This window comes from Aquarana catesbeiana, linkage group LG12 (genome assembly GCF_042186555.1).
Source record: "Aquarana catesbeiana isolate 2022-GZ linkage group LG12, ASM4218655v1, whole genome shotgun sequence".
NCBI classification, from domain to species: domain Eukaryota; kingdom Metazoa; phylum Chordata; class Amphibia; order Anura; family Ranidae; genus Aquarana; species Aquarana catesbeiana.
Window position 1 is genome coordinate 25,192,421 of NC_133335.1, and position 15,127 is coordinate 25,207,547.

General features: G+C 45.4%; 1 protein-coding gene across 1 annotated transcript in view; it reads left to right on the forward strand.

Annotated features, from left to right (window-relative positions):
* Positions 1 to 14,808, forward strand: part of LOC141114015 (uncharacterized) — a 49,770-nt gene extending 34,962 nt beyond the window's left edge. Inside the window, exons 12-16 of the mRNA XM_073607437.1 lie at positions 3,319 to 3,472; positions 4,403 to 4,561; positions 6,349 to 6,530; positions 7,029 to 7,182; positions 13,859 to 14,808. Of these exons, the coding sequence (XP_073463538.1) occupies positions 3,319 to 3,472; positions 4,403 to 4,561; positions 6,349 to 6,530; positions 7,029 to 7,182; positions 13,859 to 14,028 (819 nt within the window). The 3' untranslated portion in view covers positions 14,029 to 14,808. The remainder of the gene's footprint in view (positions 1 to 3,318; positions 3,473 to 4,402; positions 4,562 to 6,348; positions 6,531 to 7,028; positions 7,183 to 13,858) is intronic.
* Positions 14,809 to 15,127: the final 319 nt, after the last annotated feature.

Sequence of the window (15,127 nt, forward strand, 5' to 3'; positions counted from 1 at the left end):
ATCATGATCATGGCTCATTTGTGTTGTGTCAAAGAATTGGGTGCTCCCTAAAAAGTAGCATCCGGTGTTTAGTATTTACTTGTCTATGTTTTTACAATGTATGTTTTTGTGTAATAATTTTATAGTTTTGTAACCAGATTGTGTAAGTCTATACTGTACCATAAAAGTCCACATTGCCTCCACAATTTCCGATTTCTCTCATCACAAAGTCAGACGTCCATAAATCATACAATTTTATTAGGATCCGAAAGGATGATGAGTGGAAGATAGCTTTCAACATAATAAATGGCAGAAATTAGTGATGTATCCGGAAATGAGTGGATAGAGATGAAGTGTTGGACTGCTGCCACCACAAACGTAATCACCACCGGAGTGGAGAAAACGGAAGGTGAATAAAGGGTTAATATATGGGTGTGGCGCTGTCCTAAAATGGGTGAGTTAATTCCATAAAGGTACCATGTGAAAACCATATATAAAAAACCATATAAAGAGTGATCCACTATAGGTGGGGGGGAGGGGGGGGGAGAAGGAAGGGGGAAAAATTACAGCTGGTAAAGCTAAAGTGACTTGTGCTCCATACAATCAATAAAATGTCAAACACATATAATACGTGACTTGTGCACAGTGCGGCTAAAGTGATGCTTATACAATCCTTATAGATTGCTTAACATTGAAAATTATGTTGTTATCAAACATTTTTGTTGTTATCAAACATTTTATAATGAGCTGTATGAATAGACCGTGACTTGTGCTCAGTGCAACATAGGTGATAATATACATTCCTTATAAATTTCTTGGCGTTTCTTTAAAGCTAAGCAGGTATATCCCACACGCATCTGTTGCTTGTATATTAATTATGGTGACCGGGTGCTTGTGTCTCATATTGTGATCATGCAGACACTCACCAGCTTCCTTAACCCCTGCGGGGGTAACACGCAGTCACAGTGTATGCCACTGTGCGGCAGTCCTTAGCGCTTTCAGGATCAAGGTGACGTTTAAACATAAAGGAAAGAGGAGATTCCCATAGCGTAAAACCATAAACACTTTTTATTTAACGTAGATGACAGAGTGGTACTCACATCTTAGTAGTTTAAAACAGGCAACCAAATGTCATCAAGAAAAAGCGTCAGATTCAAAAAGCTGTATTCACTGAGAGATGATACAAGGCGTCAGATTTAGGCCACGCCCTACGCGTTTCGTCAGAGGACGCTCCCGTAGACTAGCTTGGCCCGCAATTGTCGGGCAGGATGTGTGTCGGACAACCTCACTGGCTCAGAAAGACCAGTGCTTAAAAGCCTGAATGTTTACAAAAGCATAGTCATGAGAAATGCTGATAAGGGGGGCGCAGTGGTGGTCCTTGACTCTAATATGTCTACTATGGCCTCCAAAAAAAATGGACTATCTCGGCACCAACCACAGAGTTTTTATTAACATAAAATTTTCATTTATTACATATAAAAACATAAATCACAACCTTAATTATCAAAGCAATAGAGGAAGGTCAATACAGCAATACAATACTTATACAATCCTCAACAGTTTCGCAATCATAGGACCACTTCTTCAGGAGGATAAATCTATAAAGATAAACGGTATGGATCAATGATCATAAGAAATATATACATCTGAATCATATAACAAACAGCATATACAATGGATTCAGATGTATATATTTTTTATGATCGCTGACCCATAACGTTTATCTTTATAGTTTATGCATGAGTCACAAATTTGTTCCTGGCAACAAGGTTTGGCTTTGTTCTAAGAACATTCATCTCAGAGTAACCTCAATGAAATTTGCACCTCATTCCATTGGTCTCGTTACAATCCTCTGCCAGGTTAATCCCGTCGCTTTCCAGCTTTGTCTCCCTTTACACTTAAGGATTCCTATTGTCTTCCATGTTTCACTCCAGAGACCGTATATCATCAGTAGGTTTTCCCATCCTCTTAGTCATCTTTCTATAATGGTCAATGCTTCAGGTCATTATAAAATCAAGCAAATCTTGGATTTTAAATACTCCAGAGAATTGTTTTTATACCTAATTGACTGGAAGGGATGGTCCTGAGGAAAGACAGCGGATTCCATCTATAGATGTTTAATCTGAAGCTTCCTCTCAAGCCTGGCATTAAACGGGTGAGGAGGCCTCAAAAGAGGGGGGGGGGGCGGTACTGTCACGGTTTAGCCTGTAGTTTCCTGACTGTGAAATTCCTACCTCCTTGCTGCAGTGCTTCTGCTAGACCTGTGATCTTATTCACATGTGCTGCTGGCTTCTGTGTTCATCTACGGGCATCGTCTGCTCTACTGTGGAATTATATGCCTTTCCTCTCTATCACTTACTACTATCACTTACTACTATGAGTGGTCTCTGCATCGTCAGCTGGGCAAATCTGGAGCTGCAACCTGGCTCCAGCTTGCTGCAAGTCCATCTCCACCATCTGGGGCCCTGGTAAAAAAGCAGGCTGGGGCATGGGGAACCCCGAGTTGGCTTTCTACAAGAGCTCGCTAACACAAAAACCAGGCAACTTCACTCAGAGTTAACAGTGGGCAAGTGTAGCATCAACTTTACCAGCCCCCCTTTCCTTATGAAAAGCAGGCCTATAATACTATATTGCCCTCAGGGCTTAATACACAAAACAATATGCTCTGGCTGTAGAATATTGCTAGAGGGCCCAAGGTAGATGAGAATGGATGTACCATACAGCATGGGAGAAACAAGATGGAAGACTCTGGAGGGGTCAGGGCTGGCGGGTAGCAGCAGGCATAATCCATGAAAATAGCAAAGGCCAGGGCAGGCAGCAAACAATAGAGAAATCTGAGAACATAGCAAAAGTCAGCAGCAGAAAAAATATATGAGAACATAGCAGAGGTCAGCAACCAACAAACAGGTCAGACACACTTGGTCAGCAGGATGGCAAAACAATGGCAAGCACAGAGGCACAAGCCAATGCACTTCAAATAAGGTGTCTGCTGCACTACAGACCAATCTCAGACTCATTACCCCGCAGCTGACAAGAAAGACAGGAGCAAGTAACTGCTGGGGGGTTCTGGGAGGTTGTGTCCTTTGGCCCTGCCACTGGGATTCTAGCCAAGCAGAGGAGCAGCAGTGCTGCAACCAAGACATAGGGCACTGCTGAGATGGGAGCAGGCATTGAGGGACACCGGTGGACAGGTAAGTGTGCAGGCTGCCTTACAACCTAGAACTTAAATACCACAAGGCTGGTCACTGAAATGAGAATGTGTCTAAATTGAAAAGCTGTTCTATATTACATTTTGAATCACTTTAAATTTATTTACAAGAGGATGTTTTGTCCTAATAGGATTCCAGCCACATGCAGGACACCTGGGAGAGGCCCTCATCAGACTTTACCTTGGAGGAAAAAGTGTACTGGATTAAATTTCCTGAAATGTCTCTCTGGAAAGGGAAGTGGACAGAGGGAAAGAGAAAAGTCCTTATCCAGACCTTTTCTAAAGGTTTGTGGATGACTATGTAACGATAATGTAGTAAGGTGGGCCAAGAACTTGTATACTGGTTCCCAAATGCTAGCAAGTCAAACCACACCTGTACTATGTTGCCAGTGGCTAATGCCTGCAGTATGTCATTAGCATGTGTCTTGCATAACAATAAACACTTTGACTGGCAGAATAAATTGGTGCACTCTTAGTTTCCCCACAGTCATGGCAATTACGTTTAAAATTTACTGTACAAGAACGGGTTTTACAGAGTTCTTTCATAACCAAATGACCCAAAATGGAGAAAGTGGAAAAAACGCAGCTTAGGTCCTCTGGATTGTAGCTTACTGGATTTTTAATCTGCCTCCATGAAGTGTTCTGCCCAGTCCTTTGAGTCCAGCAGCACACATGAACAAATATGTGGCTGCTGAAGAAATCTAAGCTCATTTGCCTAGAGAGTTAATCATGTAACAGTTTCTTATCTCTTTAAGGGCTCAAGGTGAGCTATCGGTCCCGAGCTCCAAGTTTGCAAACCTGCTGTGCCCATTACAAGAGGATCTCTCCATCCCCACTGAAATTTTAAATTTAACTTATAGTATGATGTATGCAATAGGACGACTGGGAAAACACCAGAGTGGGCAGGAAAAGAACTGGGAACTATAGTCGAAAGCAGGTTCGGGCGAAGGGGTGAGCTGAAGAGGTAACCACCTTTGAAGCTTCAGAAAAGGCCTTTTTGCTTTGGATACTAAATGACCTTGTAACTGTACTGATCCAAAGGTTTAGTCACCTGAGCCCCCAAGACAAATACTGTAAGAATTTTAACCAGTTCCCCTAGCCAGCGGGCTATGGGCAACTTGCACTAAGTCCAGTGGCAAAAATCTACACTGAAATGTCTTCCAATAGCTAAGTATGTCTTGTCAATACTTCTTCCTTTTCTTTATCTCATTACAGAGTTTTTTGAAAGAAAAAACGTAACAAACGGGATTGAGATTCTGAAGAAGCTGAATCACAAGAATATAATTGAATTGTATGCCTTGTGTACCACCAACGATCCTGTCTATATTGTCACAGAGTTCATGGAGAAAGGAGACCTTCTCAGCTTTCTACGTGGTCAGTAAAAGCCTCTGATTTTAGGTATAAAAGTGGAAAATAAACATAAGCATAGCCCTCTCGTATATGTAATATTTAGGCCACTATGTTACAGTATTTGTGTTAGCCCACAAGTGCTGATTGGTTCTTCCCTTTAGAGATCCTACTGCACTTCTTGATTTTGATTAGCCAGGTTGGACGAAAAAAAAAAAAAACCTAATCTCATTCACTCAGAATAAGATGAGACCATATTGGACCACCAGCTCCTTGCTGTGTCTTCAAAGCAGGACCAGATTAGGAGCATCATGGGCCTGATGCTGAGTATTTTGGTGGGCCTTTTTATGGAAAAAAAAATGCAAACAATTTTTTCTTAAAACAGGACAAATATTTTAACTGCTAGCTAGTTAGCTTTAAGCTGGAATTCCACTTTAAGCCCAGGTTCACACTACTGCGATCACAGATATTGCATGTGACTTGCACCTGCGGTGCCGCTCACATGCAATGTCTGTGAGATGCGAGTTCAGCCATACCGTTGTATGGCTGAACTCACATTGGATTTGCAGGAAAAAAAGTGCAGGGACTTTTTCCCCCCGCACTGAAATCGGATCATTGGCATTGGTGATTACCAACCCCCCCCCCCCAAAGAGTTAACCACTCCAGCCAGTTCACAGGAAATGCCACACATCATTACATTGTCGGTGTGGACAAGAAATTAGATAGGAGAATCTGCCAGCCCAGTGCCTTACTTGCACACAGTTCCCTCGCAGTGCCAGCACCTCTCGAAGAGGTCCTGTACGACAGTGGTCTCCAAACTGTGGCCCTGGAGCCAGATGCGGCCCTTTGCTTGCCTTTATCCGCCCTTGGGGCACTATTTTATCCACTGACCCCCATGAAGGAGCACAATTCCTCCCACTGACACAAACGATGGGGCACAATTCCTCCCACTGACACCAATGGTTGCGCACAATGACACCAATGATCGGGCACAATTCCTCCCAACGACACCAACAATTGGGACCAAAGGCACGAACAATGAGGCACAATTCCTCCCACTGACACCAATGATGGGGCACAATGCCTCCAACTCACACCAATGATGGGGCACAATTCCTCTCAATGACACCAACAATTGGGCCCAATGACACCAATGATGGGTTACATTTCCTCCCAATGATACCGACAATAGGGCACAAATCCTCCCACTGACACCAAAGATGGGGCATTATTTTTACCCACTGACGTCGAGACCTTTTCTATTCCCAATGGCCATAGTCCAACCCCCCTAAACTATTCCCTTGTTTAAAAAGTTTAGAGACCTCTGCTCTACGATTAAGCCTTATCGGTGTGAAACACATTAGAGAGACGTGTCTTATGGAAGCATCTTGGGCTGAATCCAGTTTTTGGATCTCGGTTACTGTGGCTTATTATTGAACAGTGTGTGACCCATTTCTATATTTGGTGAATAATGTCAGACGTGTGTAACAGTGCTTTAACTGAGTAAAGAACGTGATTTTTTCAATTTTCAAGGTCTGCACTTTTTATTGTTGGGGTCCCCACTGGCCATCAGAAACAGATGACCTATGCCTGAAGAGCCATACATCAGGGAATTCCACTTCTGTTTTTGGGTTTAGATTTACATCAAATGGCTGTTCTGCTGAAAACACTTGGATGAAACAGGGAGGCTCTTGTGAGCCCTTGGACCTAGTTGCAATCGTGACCTAGAAAATAAAACTTTTTGGTGGCCCCTGAGGACTAGACAGAAAAAACATGTATGTATAAATATTCTAATTACCACTTTCTCTCTGTAGAGGAAGAAGGAAGCCTCCTAACAGACCAAGAACTCCTGCGCATTGCTGATCAAGTGGCAGACGGCATGGCCTACCTGGAAGTAAAACGCGTGCTGCATCTTGACTTGACGTGTAGCAGCATCCTGGTTGATGACAACCTAGTTTGCAAAATCTCCCAATTTGGATTTGCCATCCAGAAACAGGTCTGACCCAAAGATGACTAAGTCAGAACAGAAAGCTATTGCCCACAAAGGGGAAAAAAATCCCTAAACAGATTTATTCCTTTCCCTGTCTGCAAGTAATTCAAACTTGCCTTACCTTGCCTTTCTTAGGTTACTTTTGCATAGATTACTTTTACTATCTGAATAATCTCTGTGGTATTAAGTGAAAAAATGCAGTGCCTTTAGAAGATTAGCCTTAGAAAGTCTTGGCATGGAATAAAACCTTCCATTGCAGGGGATGCCAGCAATTGTATTTGCAGCTCGGTGTTGGTTTCTGGGAAAAGCATTGATCCAATCACATAATATATATATATAAGTGCATACAGTATATCTCTTCTATGCTACCTTATTGGCACGAAGAAACATTTGAAGATTGCAGATTGAAGTAGAAATTTTAGAGCAAACGTCTCATTTTTTTTTAGCTTTTTTGCCTAAAAGCTAGTATTTTCATTAACAAGAAAGTTTTTCTTCATCCTACAGGGTCGTCCTGTTACTCTAGAAGGTGTTATTGCTCCAGTACGGTGGATGCCACCAGAGGCTCTAGAGAGGGGGATATTTTCTTCCAAAACAGATGTGTGGTCATTCGGAATTGTCCTGTATGAGTTTTTTACCCTGGGGCAAACCCCGTACACAAGTAAGATCATTTTCTTCTGCAGTTCTAAAATTCCCATCGATGGTAACGTTTTTCCATAGAAATAAGAAGTAGCGAGATGTTCATACATAATAACCACCAAACTCATGTACTGGTCAGGCTCAAGAAGAATGTTTTTAATTTGAATGAAACTTTAAGGGGGTGCCTCCCAGAGCCCCCTGCAAAACCACTGAGTAAACTCTAATTCAACACGAGCTTTCTCAGGGATAATAAGCCTTTCACTATCCCCATGTAACAGTTCTTGGCCCGGAGATTGAACATTTAAGCTCTGAGCTCTGCATTATAAGAAGGAAAAGAACAGAACCATGTGTGCGCCCATACCCCGGAGCACCAGGTTTTTCTGGAACTTCAGTGGGAAAACAGAGGGCAGCAGGGGAGGGATTGGATGGTCCATATGTGTTACATTCTGTATGTGTTACGTAAAAAAGGTTATTGGTGCAAGCATGTGACAGGTAGATGTTTACCCCGCCATACCGCCCCTCTGTCAGAAGTGGTCGCTGCCTCTCAGACCTCAGATCAGAACAGCAATAGGCAGAGCTGATGGAAGTCCTTGGTTCCTCCTCAGTTCTGATGGGTCACAAGACACAGCTCAGAGGGACTTAGGAGGACTTTCTTCACTCTGACAGGCACTGCTGCATCTGAGGTCTGGTAAGTGAATTTTACATAGGGATGGGGGAGATTGTGGATGATTTCAGCTTAAAGGGGTAGATATTTGTACTGGAAGGGTATTTTTATACATGGGGGAAGATGTGTGTTAGTTACTCCTGACCTATACATGGTGTTAAGTACTACTGGCCTCTGCACTGTGCATTACATACTAGTGACCCCTGCTTTCTGTGTTATGTACTACTAATCTCTAAACTCGGCATTACATACTACTGACCTCTGAACTTTATGTTACTTACTACTGACCTCTGAACTCTGCATTACTTACTGTGTTACTTACAGTGCTTTGAAAAAAGTATTCATACCCCTTGAAAATTTCCACATTTTGTCATGTTACAACCAAAAATGTAAATGTATTTTATTGGGATTTTGTGTGATAGGCCAACACAAAGTAGCACATAATTGTGAGGTGGAAGGAAAATGATAAACGGTTTTCAAAATTTTTTACAAATAAATATCTGAAAAGTGTGGGGTACATTTGTATTCAACCCCCCCTGAGTCAATACATTGCAGAAGTCCATTTGGGGATGTCTCTACCAGCTTTGCACATTTGGAGAGTGAAATTTTTTGCCCATTCTTCTTTGCAAAATAGGTCAAGCTCTGTCAGATTGGATGGACAATGTCTGTGAACAGTAATTTTCAAGTCTTGTCACAGATTCTCAATTGGATTTAGGTCTGAACTTTGCCTGGGCCATTCTAACACATGTATATGCTTTACTCTAAACCATTCCATTGTAGCTCTGGCTGTATGTTTAGGGTCGTTGTCCTGCTGGAAGGTGAACCTCCGCCCCAGTCTCAAGTCTTTTGCAGACTCTAACAGGTTTTCTTCTAAGATTGCCCTGTATTTGGCACCATTCATCTTCCCATCAACTCTGACCAGCTTCCCTGTCCCTGCTAAAAAAAAGCATCCCCACAACATGATGGGGATGGTTTCACGGTGGGGATGGTGTATATTTTCTATTTTTGTTTTTTTGGGGATGGTGGTGTTCAGGGTGATGTGCAGTGTTATGCCGCGTACACACGGTCGGACTTTCCGGCATACTTGGTCCGGCGGACCAGAGTGTGCCGGACAATCCGCCCGTGTGTGGGCGGCGGCGGACTTTTCCGGCGGACTTCTTCCCAAAAGCCCGCCGGACCTAGATTTGAAACAAGTTTTAAATCTTTCCGTAGGACTCGGGCGGAAAGTCCGCTCGTGTGTGTGCTGGCCCGACGGAAAGCCCGCTCGTGTGTAGGCTGGTCCGACGGACCAGATACGACGCGAGGGCAGGGTATTGCATCTCGCGCTCTCTGCAATAGGAAAAACAAATTTTCCTATTGCGGTGAGCGCGGTGCATGCCAGGCCCTTAGGTCTGGTATGGATTATAAAGGGAACCCCCTACGCCGAAAAAACGGCGTGGGGTCCCCCCTAAAATCCATACCAGACCCCGATCCGAGCACGCAGCCTGGCCGGTCAGGAAAGGGGGTGGGGACGAGCGAGCGCCCCCCCCCCCCCTCCTGAACCGTACCAGGCCGCATGCCCTCAACATGGGGGGTGGGTGCTTTTGGGGAGGGGGGCGCCCTGCGGGGCCCCCCCACCCCAAAGCACCTTGTCCCCATGTTGATGAGGACAAGGGCCTCTTCCCGACAACCCTGGCCGTTGGTTGTCGGGGTCTGCGGGCGGGGGCTTATCGGAATCTGGGAGCCCCCTTTAATAAGGGGGCCCCCAGATCCCGGCCCCCCACCCTATGTGAATGAGTATGGGGTACATGGTACCCCTACCCATTCACCTAGGGAAAAAGTGTAAGTAATAAAACACACTACACAGGTTTTTAAAATATTTTATTCAACAGCTCCGGGGGGGGGATCTTCCTCCGGCTTCGGGGGTCTTCTTCCGGCTTCGGGGGTCCCTCCGCTTCATCTTCTCCCGGCGTCCGGTTGGTTCTTCTCCGCTCTCTTCTCCCGGTGTTCCTGTTCTTCGGCCGGCTCCTCTGCTGTCTTCAAGTAGCTCTCTTGCCAGCAGAGGTCCGGACTTCTGGGCTTCTGGGCTTCTGGGCTTCTCTTCCCCAGATGTTGACACGACGCTCTCTCCTGCTGGACTGCTCTCCGAGGGCTGCGTTGTGACTTATATAGGTGGAGACCCCGCCCCCTTTTGATGTCACAGTCCCTGGGCATGCTGGGACTGTGACGTTTTAGGGGGCGTGGTCACTGGGTGATGTTGACCACGCCCCCTAAAACGTCACAGTCCCAGCATGCCCAGGGACTGTGACATCAAAAGGGGGCGGGGTCTCCGCCTATATAAGTCACAACGCAGCCCTCGGAGAGCAGTCCAGCAGGAGAGAGCGTCGTGTCAACATCTGGGGAAGAGAAGCCCAGAAGCCCAGAAGCCCAGAAGCCCAGAAGCCCAGAAGCCCAGAAGTCCGGACCTCTGCTGGCAAGAGAGCTACTTGAAGACAGCAGAGGAGCCGGCCGAAGAACAGGAACACCGGGAGAAGAGAGCGGAGAAGAACCAACCGGACGCCGGGAGAAGATGAAGCGGAGGGACCCCCGAAGCCGGAAGAAGACCCCCGAAGCCGGAGGAAGATCCCCCCCCCCGGAGCTGTTGAATAAAATATTTTAAAAACCTGTGTAGTGTGTTTTATTACTTACACTTTTTCCCTAGGTGAATGGGTAGGGGTACCATGTACCCCATACTCATTCACATAGGGTGGGGGGCCGGGATCTGGGGGCCCCCTTATTAAAGGGGGCTCCCAGATTCCGATAAGCCCCCGCCCGCAGACCCCGACAACCAACGGCCAGGGTTGTCGGGAAGAGGCCCTTGTCCTCATCAACATGGGGACAAGGTGCTTTGGGGTGGGGGGGCCCCGCAGGGCGCCCCCCTCCCCAAAAGCACCCACCCCCCATGTTGAGGGCATGCGGCCTGGTACGGTTCAGGAGGGGGGGGGCGCTCGCTCGTCCCCACCCCCTTTCCTGACCGGCCAGGCTGCGTGCTCGGATCGGGGTCTGGTATGGATTTTAGGGGGGACCCCACGCCGTTTTTTCGGCGTAGGGGGTTCCCTTTATAATCCATACCAGACCTAAGGGCCTGGTATGCCCCGCGACGGGGCTCGCAAGGTGTCAATCTCGCCGATAAAAGCGGCAAGATTGACATCCTTTTCTAGTCCCGTCGCACCTGAGTCACGTTCAAAATGAACGGACTTGTCCGTGTGTGGGCAAGTCCGTTCATTCTGAAAGTCCGCCGGAACTCCGGCGAAAGTCCGTCGGAAAGACGGGCGGACTTAGCCCGCCAGAAAGTCCGGGTGTGTGTGGGCAAGTCCGTCCGTTTTAAAGTCCGGCGCACCTGGCGGACAAAGTCCGTCGGAAAGTGTGCCGGACCAAGTAGGATAGAAAGTCCGACCGTGTGTACGCGGCATTAGTTTTCCACCACACATAGCATTTTGCTTTTGGGCCAAAAAGTTCCATTTTGGTCTCATCTGACCAGAGCACCTTCTTCCACATGTTTGCTGTGTCCCCCACATGGCTTCTTACAAACTGCAAACAGGAATTCTTATGGCTTTCTTTCAACAATGGCTTTCTTCTTGCCACTCTTCCATAAGAGCCCTTTCACACCGGGCCGCCCGCAGCGTCAGCGGTAAAACGCCTCTATTTTTAGCGGCGCTTTTACACCCCGCTAGCGGCCGAGAAAGGGTTAAAACCGCCCGCAATGCGCCGTTTTGCCGGCGGTATCCCATCGCTGCCCCATTGATTTCAATGGGGAGCAGCGGTGGAGGAGTGGTAAACACACCGCTCCTTCACCGCTCGAAAGAAGCTGCTGGCAGGACTTTTTTTCCCGCCCTGCCAGCGCAGCACTCCAGTGTGAAAGTCCTCGGGCTTTCACACTGCAGACAATGGAGCAGCTGTTTGAGGGCGGATTGCAGGCACTATTTTTAACGCTATAGTGCCTGCAATAAGTCCCTTGGTGTGAAAGGGGTCTTAAGGGCCGATTTGTTGAGTGCAGGACTAATAGTTGTCCTGTGGACAGATTCTCCCACCTGAGCTGTTACCATGAGCCTCTTGGCTGCTTCTCTGATTATTATTCTCCTTCCCCGGCCTCTCAGTTTAGGTGGACGGCCATGTCTTGGTAGGTTTGCAGTTGTGCCATACTCTTTCCATTTTCTGATGATGGATTGAACAGTGCTCCGTGAGATGTTCAAAGCTTGGGATTTTTTTTAAACCTAACTCTGCTTTAAACTTCTTCACAACTTTATCCCTGACCTGTCTGGTGTGTTCCTTGGCCTTCATGATGCTGTTTGTTCATTAAGGTTCCCTAACAAACATCTGAAGGCTTCACAGAACAGCTGTATTTATACTGAGAGTAAATTACACACAGGTGGACTCTATTTACTAATTAGGTGACTTCTGAAGGCAATTGGTTCCACTAGATTTTAGTTAGGGGTATCAGAGTAAAGGGGGCTGAATAAAAATGCACACTTTTTACATATTTATTTGTAAAATATTTTGAAAACCATTTATCATTTTTCTTCCAATTCACAATTATGTGCCACTTTGTGTTGGTTTATCACATAAAATCCCAATAAAATACATTTATGTTTTTGGTTGTAACATGACAAAATATGGAAAATTTCAAGGGGTGTGGTACTTTTTCAAGGCACTGTATTCCTGTATTCCCTTCCACTCTGTGTTATATACTACTGACTCCTGAACTCTGTTACTTAGTCCTGACCACTCCACTCTGCGTTACATAAAACTGACCACTAAACTCTGCGTTACTTACTCCTGACCCCTCCACTCTGCATAACATACTACTGACCCCTGAACTCAGCATTACTTAGTCCTGACCTCTCCACTCTGCATTACATACTACTGACCCCTGAACTCTGTGTTATTTAGTCCTGACCCCTCTACTCTGTGTTACATAAAACTGACCCCTGAAATCTGCGTTACTCAGTTCTGACCCTCCACTCTGCATTACTGACTAGTGACCCCTGAACCCTGCGTTACTTACTCCTGACCCCTCCACTCTGCATTACATACTACTGACCCCTAAACTCTGCATTACTTAGTTCTGACCTCTCCATTCTGCTTTACAGACTACTGACCCCTGAACTCAGCATTACTTAGTCCTGACCCCTCCACTCTGCGTTACATACTACGAACCCCTGAACTCTGTGTTACTTAGTCCTGACCACTCCACTCTGCTTTACAGACTACGGACACCTCCACTATGTGTTACATACTACTCTCCCCTGAGCTCTGCGTTAATTACTCCTAACCCCTCCACAATACCTAGTCTGACTCCTGACCCCTTCACTATGTGTTACATACTACTCTCCCTGAACTCTGGGCATGCTGCATACTGGATTATCTTAAATCTCTTCCATATTGCACAGGTAGGTCTCCACCTCTCCAGGGTTGCCTACTCCTGCTCTAAAGTGAACCAGTTGGTTTGTTGTTAATAGGAAAAGCACAAGATCCTTTTAATAGCTGAAAGTTGGAAAGTATTTTTTGAGAAAATAAAAACCTGCACACAATTGGAAGTGAGAGAGACTGGGAATTCTAGTAAAGGGAGGAAAGGGTGCTGTGTGTACTTGAAAAACTGGAGTAATCAGAGGCAATTATGCCATCACTGTGATTGCTCTTCACAGAGAAGGGAGCAACCTTCAGTGAAGTCTCTCTCAAACTCCTGGGGAAACTTTGGGGAACCCAGAACATGTGGCTCTATGGAGAGAAAACATGTGGCAGCAGCTTTGCAAGAAAGAAGTACCAGAGCTACGATTTTTTGGGACCTGGACACAAGATTCATGTCCCACTAGAAAGGGAATTTGTTGGGAGGATCAGGAGGTGAGTTCAGCCTTTACAGGAAAATGGAGATTTAAATATAACTTCATTTGCCTAGGCTTTGAGACATTTTAGGCATGGTTTTCAAAGGAAATCCTCTGTTTATGATTTGTTCCATCTTTCGAACTATCCGGGTGTATGGCAAGTAACTTGTAATGTTATTTTTTTGTCTTCCTAGCTCTTAAAAGTTTGGAGGGAGTGCGTACAAAGTTGACATCAGGATACAGACTGCCCCAGCCTCCCCTGTGTACTAGTGACATCTACAGTTTGATGCTGAGATGTTGGCACCAGAACCTGAATAGCCGACCCTCGTTTCAGGAGATTGTGGAAAGCAACATTTTTAAATAGCAGTCATCACGGCCGGGTCTCCTTTGAAGCACTACTAGCCTATATTTTATATAAATCTTTGCTAAATTGTGTTTCTTTGCCTCTTCCTATCATACAGAAGTTGCGAATATGTCTGGAGATAGTACCCTCCTGTAGAACACAAGAATACTTAGGGGGTAGCGCCAAAGTCTATGGCATGTCGTCACCTAGCTGTTACAGGAAAAGTTATATATTCTCCAGGTTTATCATTTATGCTGTGGAAAATATATAAGCAAACTTGGGAAGAGTGTCCTCTCCACCTTATTAAATCTTAAAAAAAAAGATCATCTATGTATCAAGCGTTCTTATATTTTATACTGATCATACTATACTTTATATTACATCCAAGAGCTCCAGGCAAACAGCTAAATGCACATTTAAAATACATACATGGGAAGTGTTGTTCCTGCTTGGCTGGTCAGATTTTAAATTCTGCTCGGTTGGTCTTGTGATCCAGGCACCCCCCCATCTACAGAACAGCCAATTCCTGGACCTCTCCGAAGACTACACTGCAGTCAGGCAATATAGCTTGGTCTAGGGTCCAGCCCATCCTATGACTGAACAATAGGGGAACAGCACAGTGATAAGGTCACCCCTCAGCTCTTCCCTCCACTGAGCATCTTCTCAGTGTTAGACTGAGAGCACCTTACAATTTAATGGAGCCTCACTGGCCCCTAGAGCTTCCCTCGCCAGTCTGATTACTTACACATTCCTTTATGTAATGATATTTGAAATAAATAAGTGAATTAATTTGTGTTTTAACAGCTGTCTGCAGTTCTACTTTAATTTCTTCTATGACTTAGCAGTGCTTAAAGGAAATAAAATTAATGCCATTGCTGAGTTTTAGCCTGGTTGTCATTCCAATCATGCAGTTTCAGTACCTTGATTCACCAGCAAAGAATAAGCATGCAGGAGTTGATGACTTTTCCCCGACACTCCTAATCTGCGCACTTGTTCTAGGTCAGCCGCAAAGACGGTATTAAATGCAGAAGATGAGAAGGACAGCCAGAGGGCTGGTAATTTCAGGAGGTCAGCAATCGTTGGTTCCATGTTTCTCACAGGAAAGGTTTACCTTACAAAA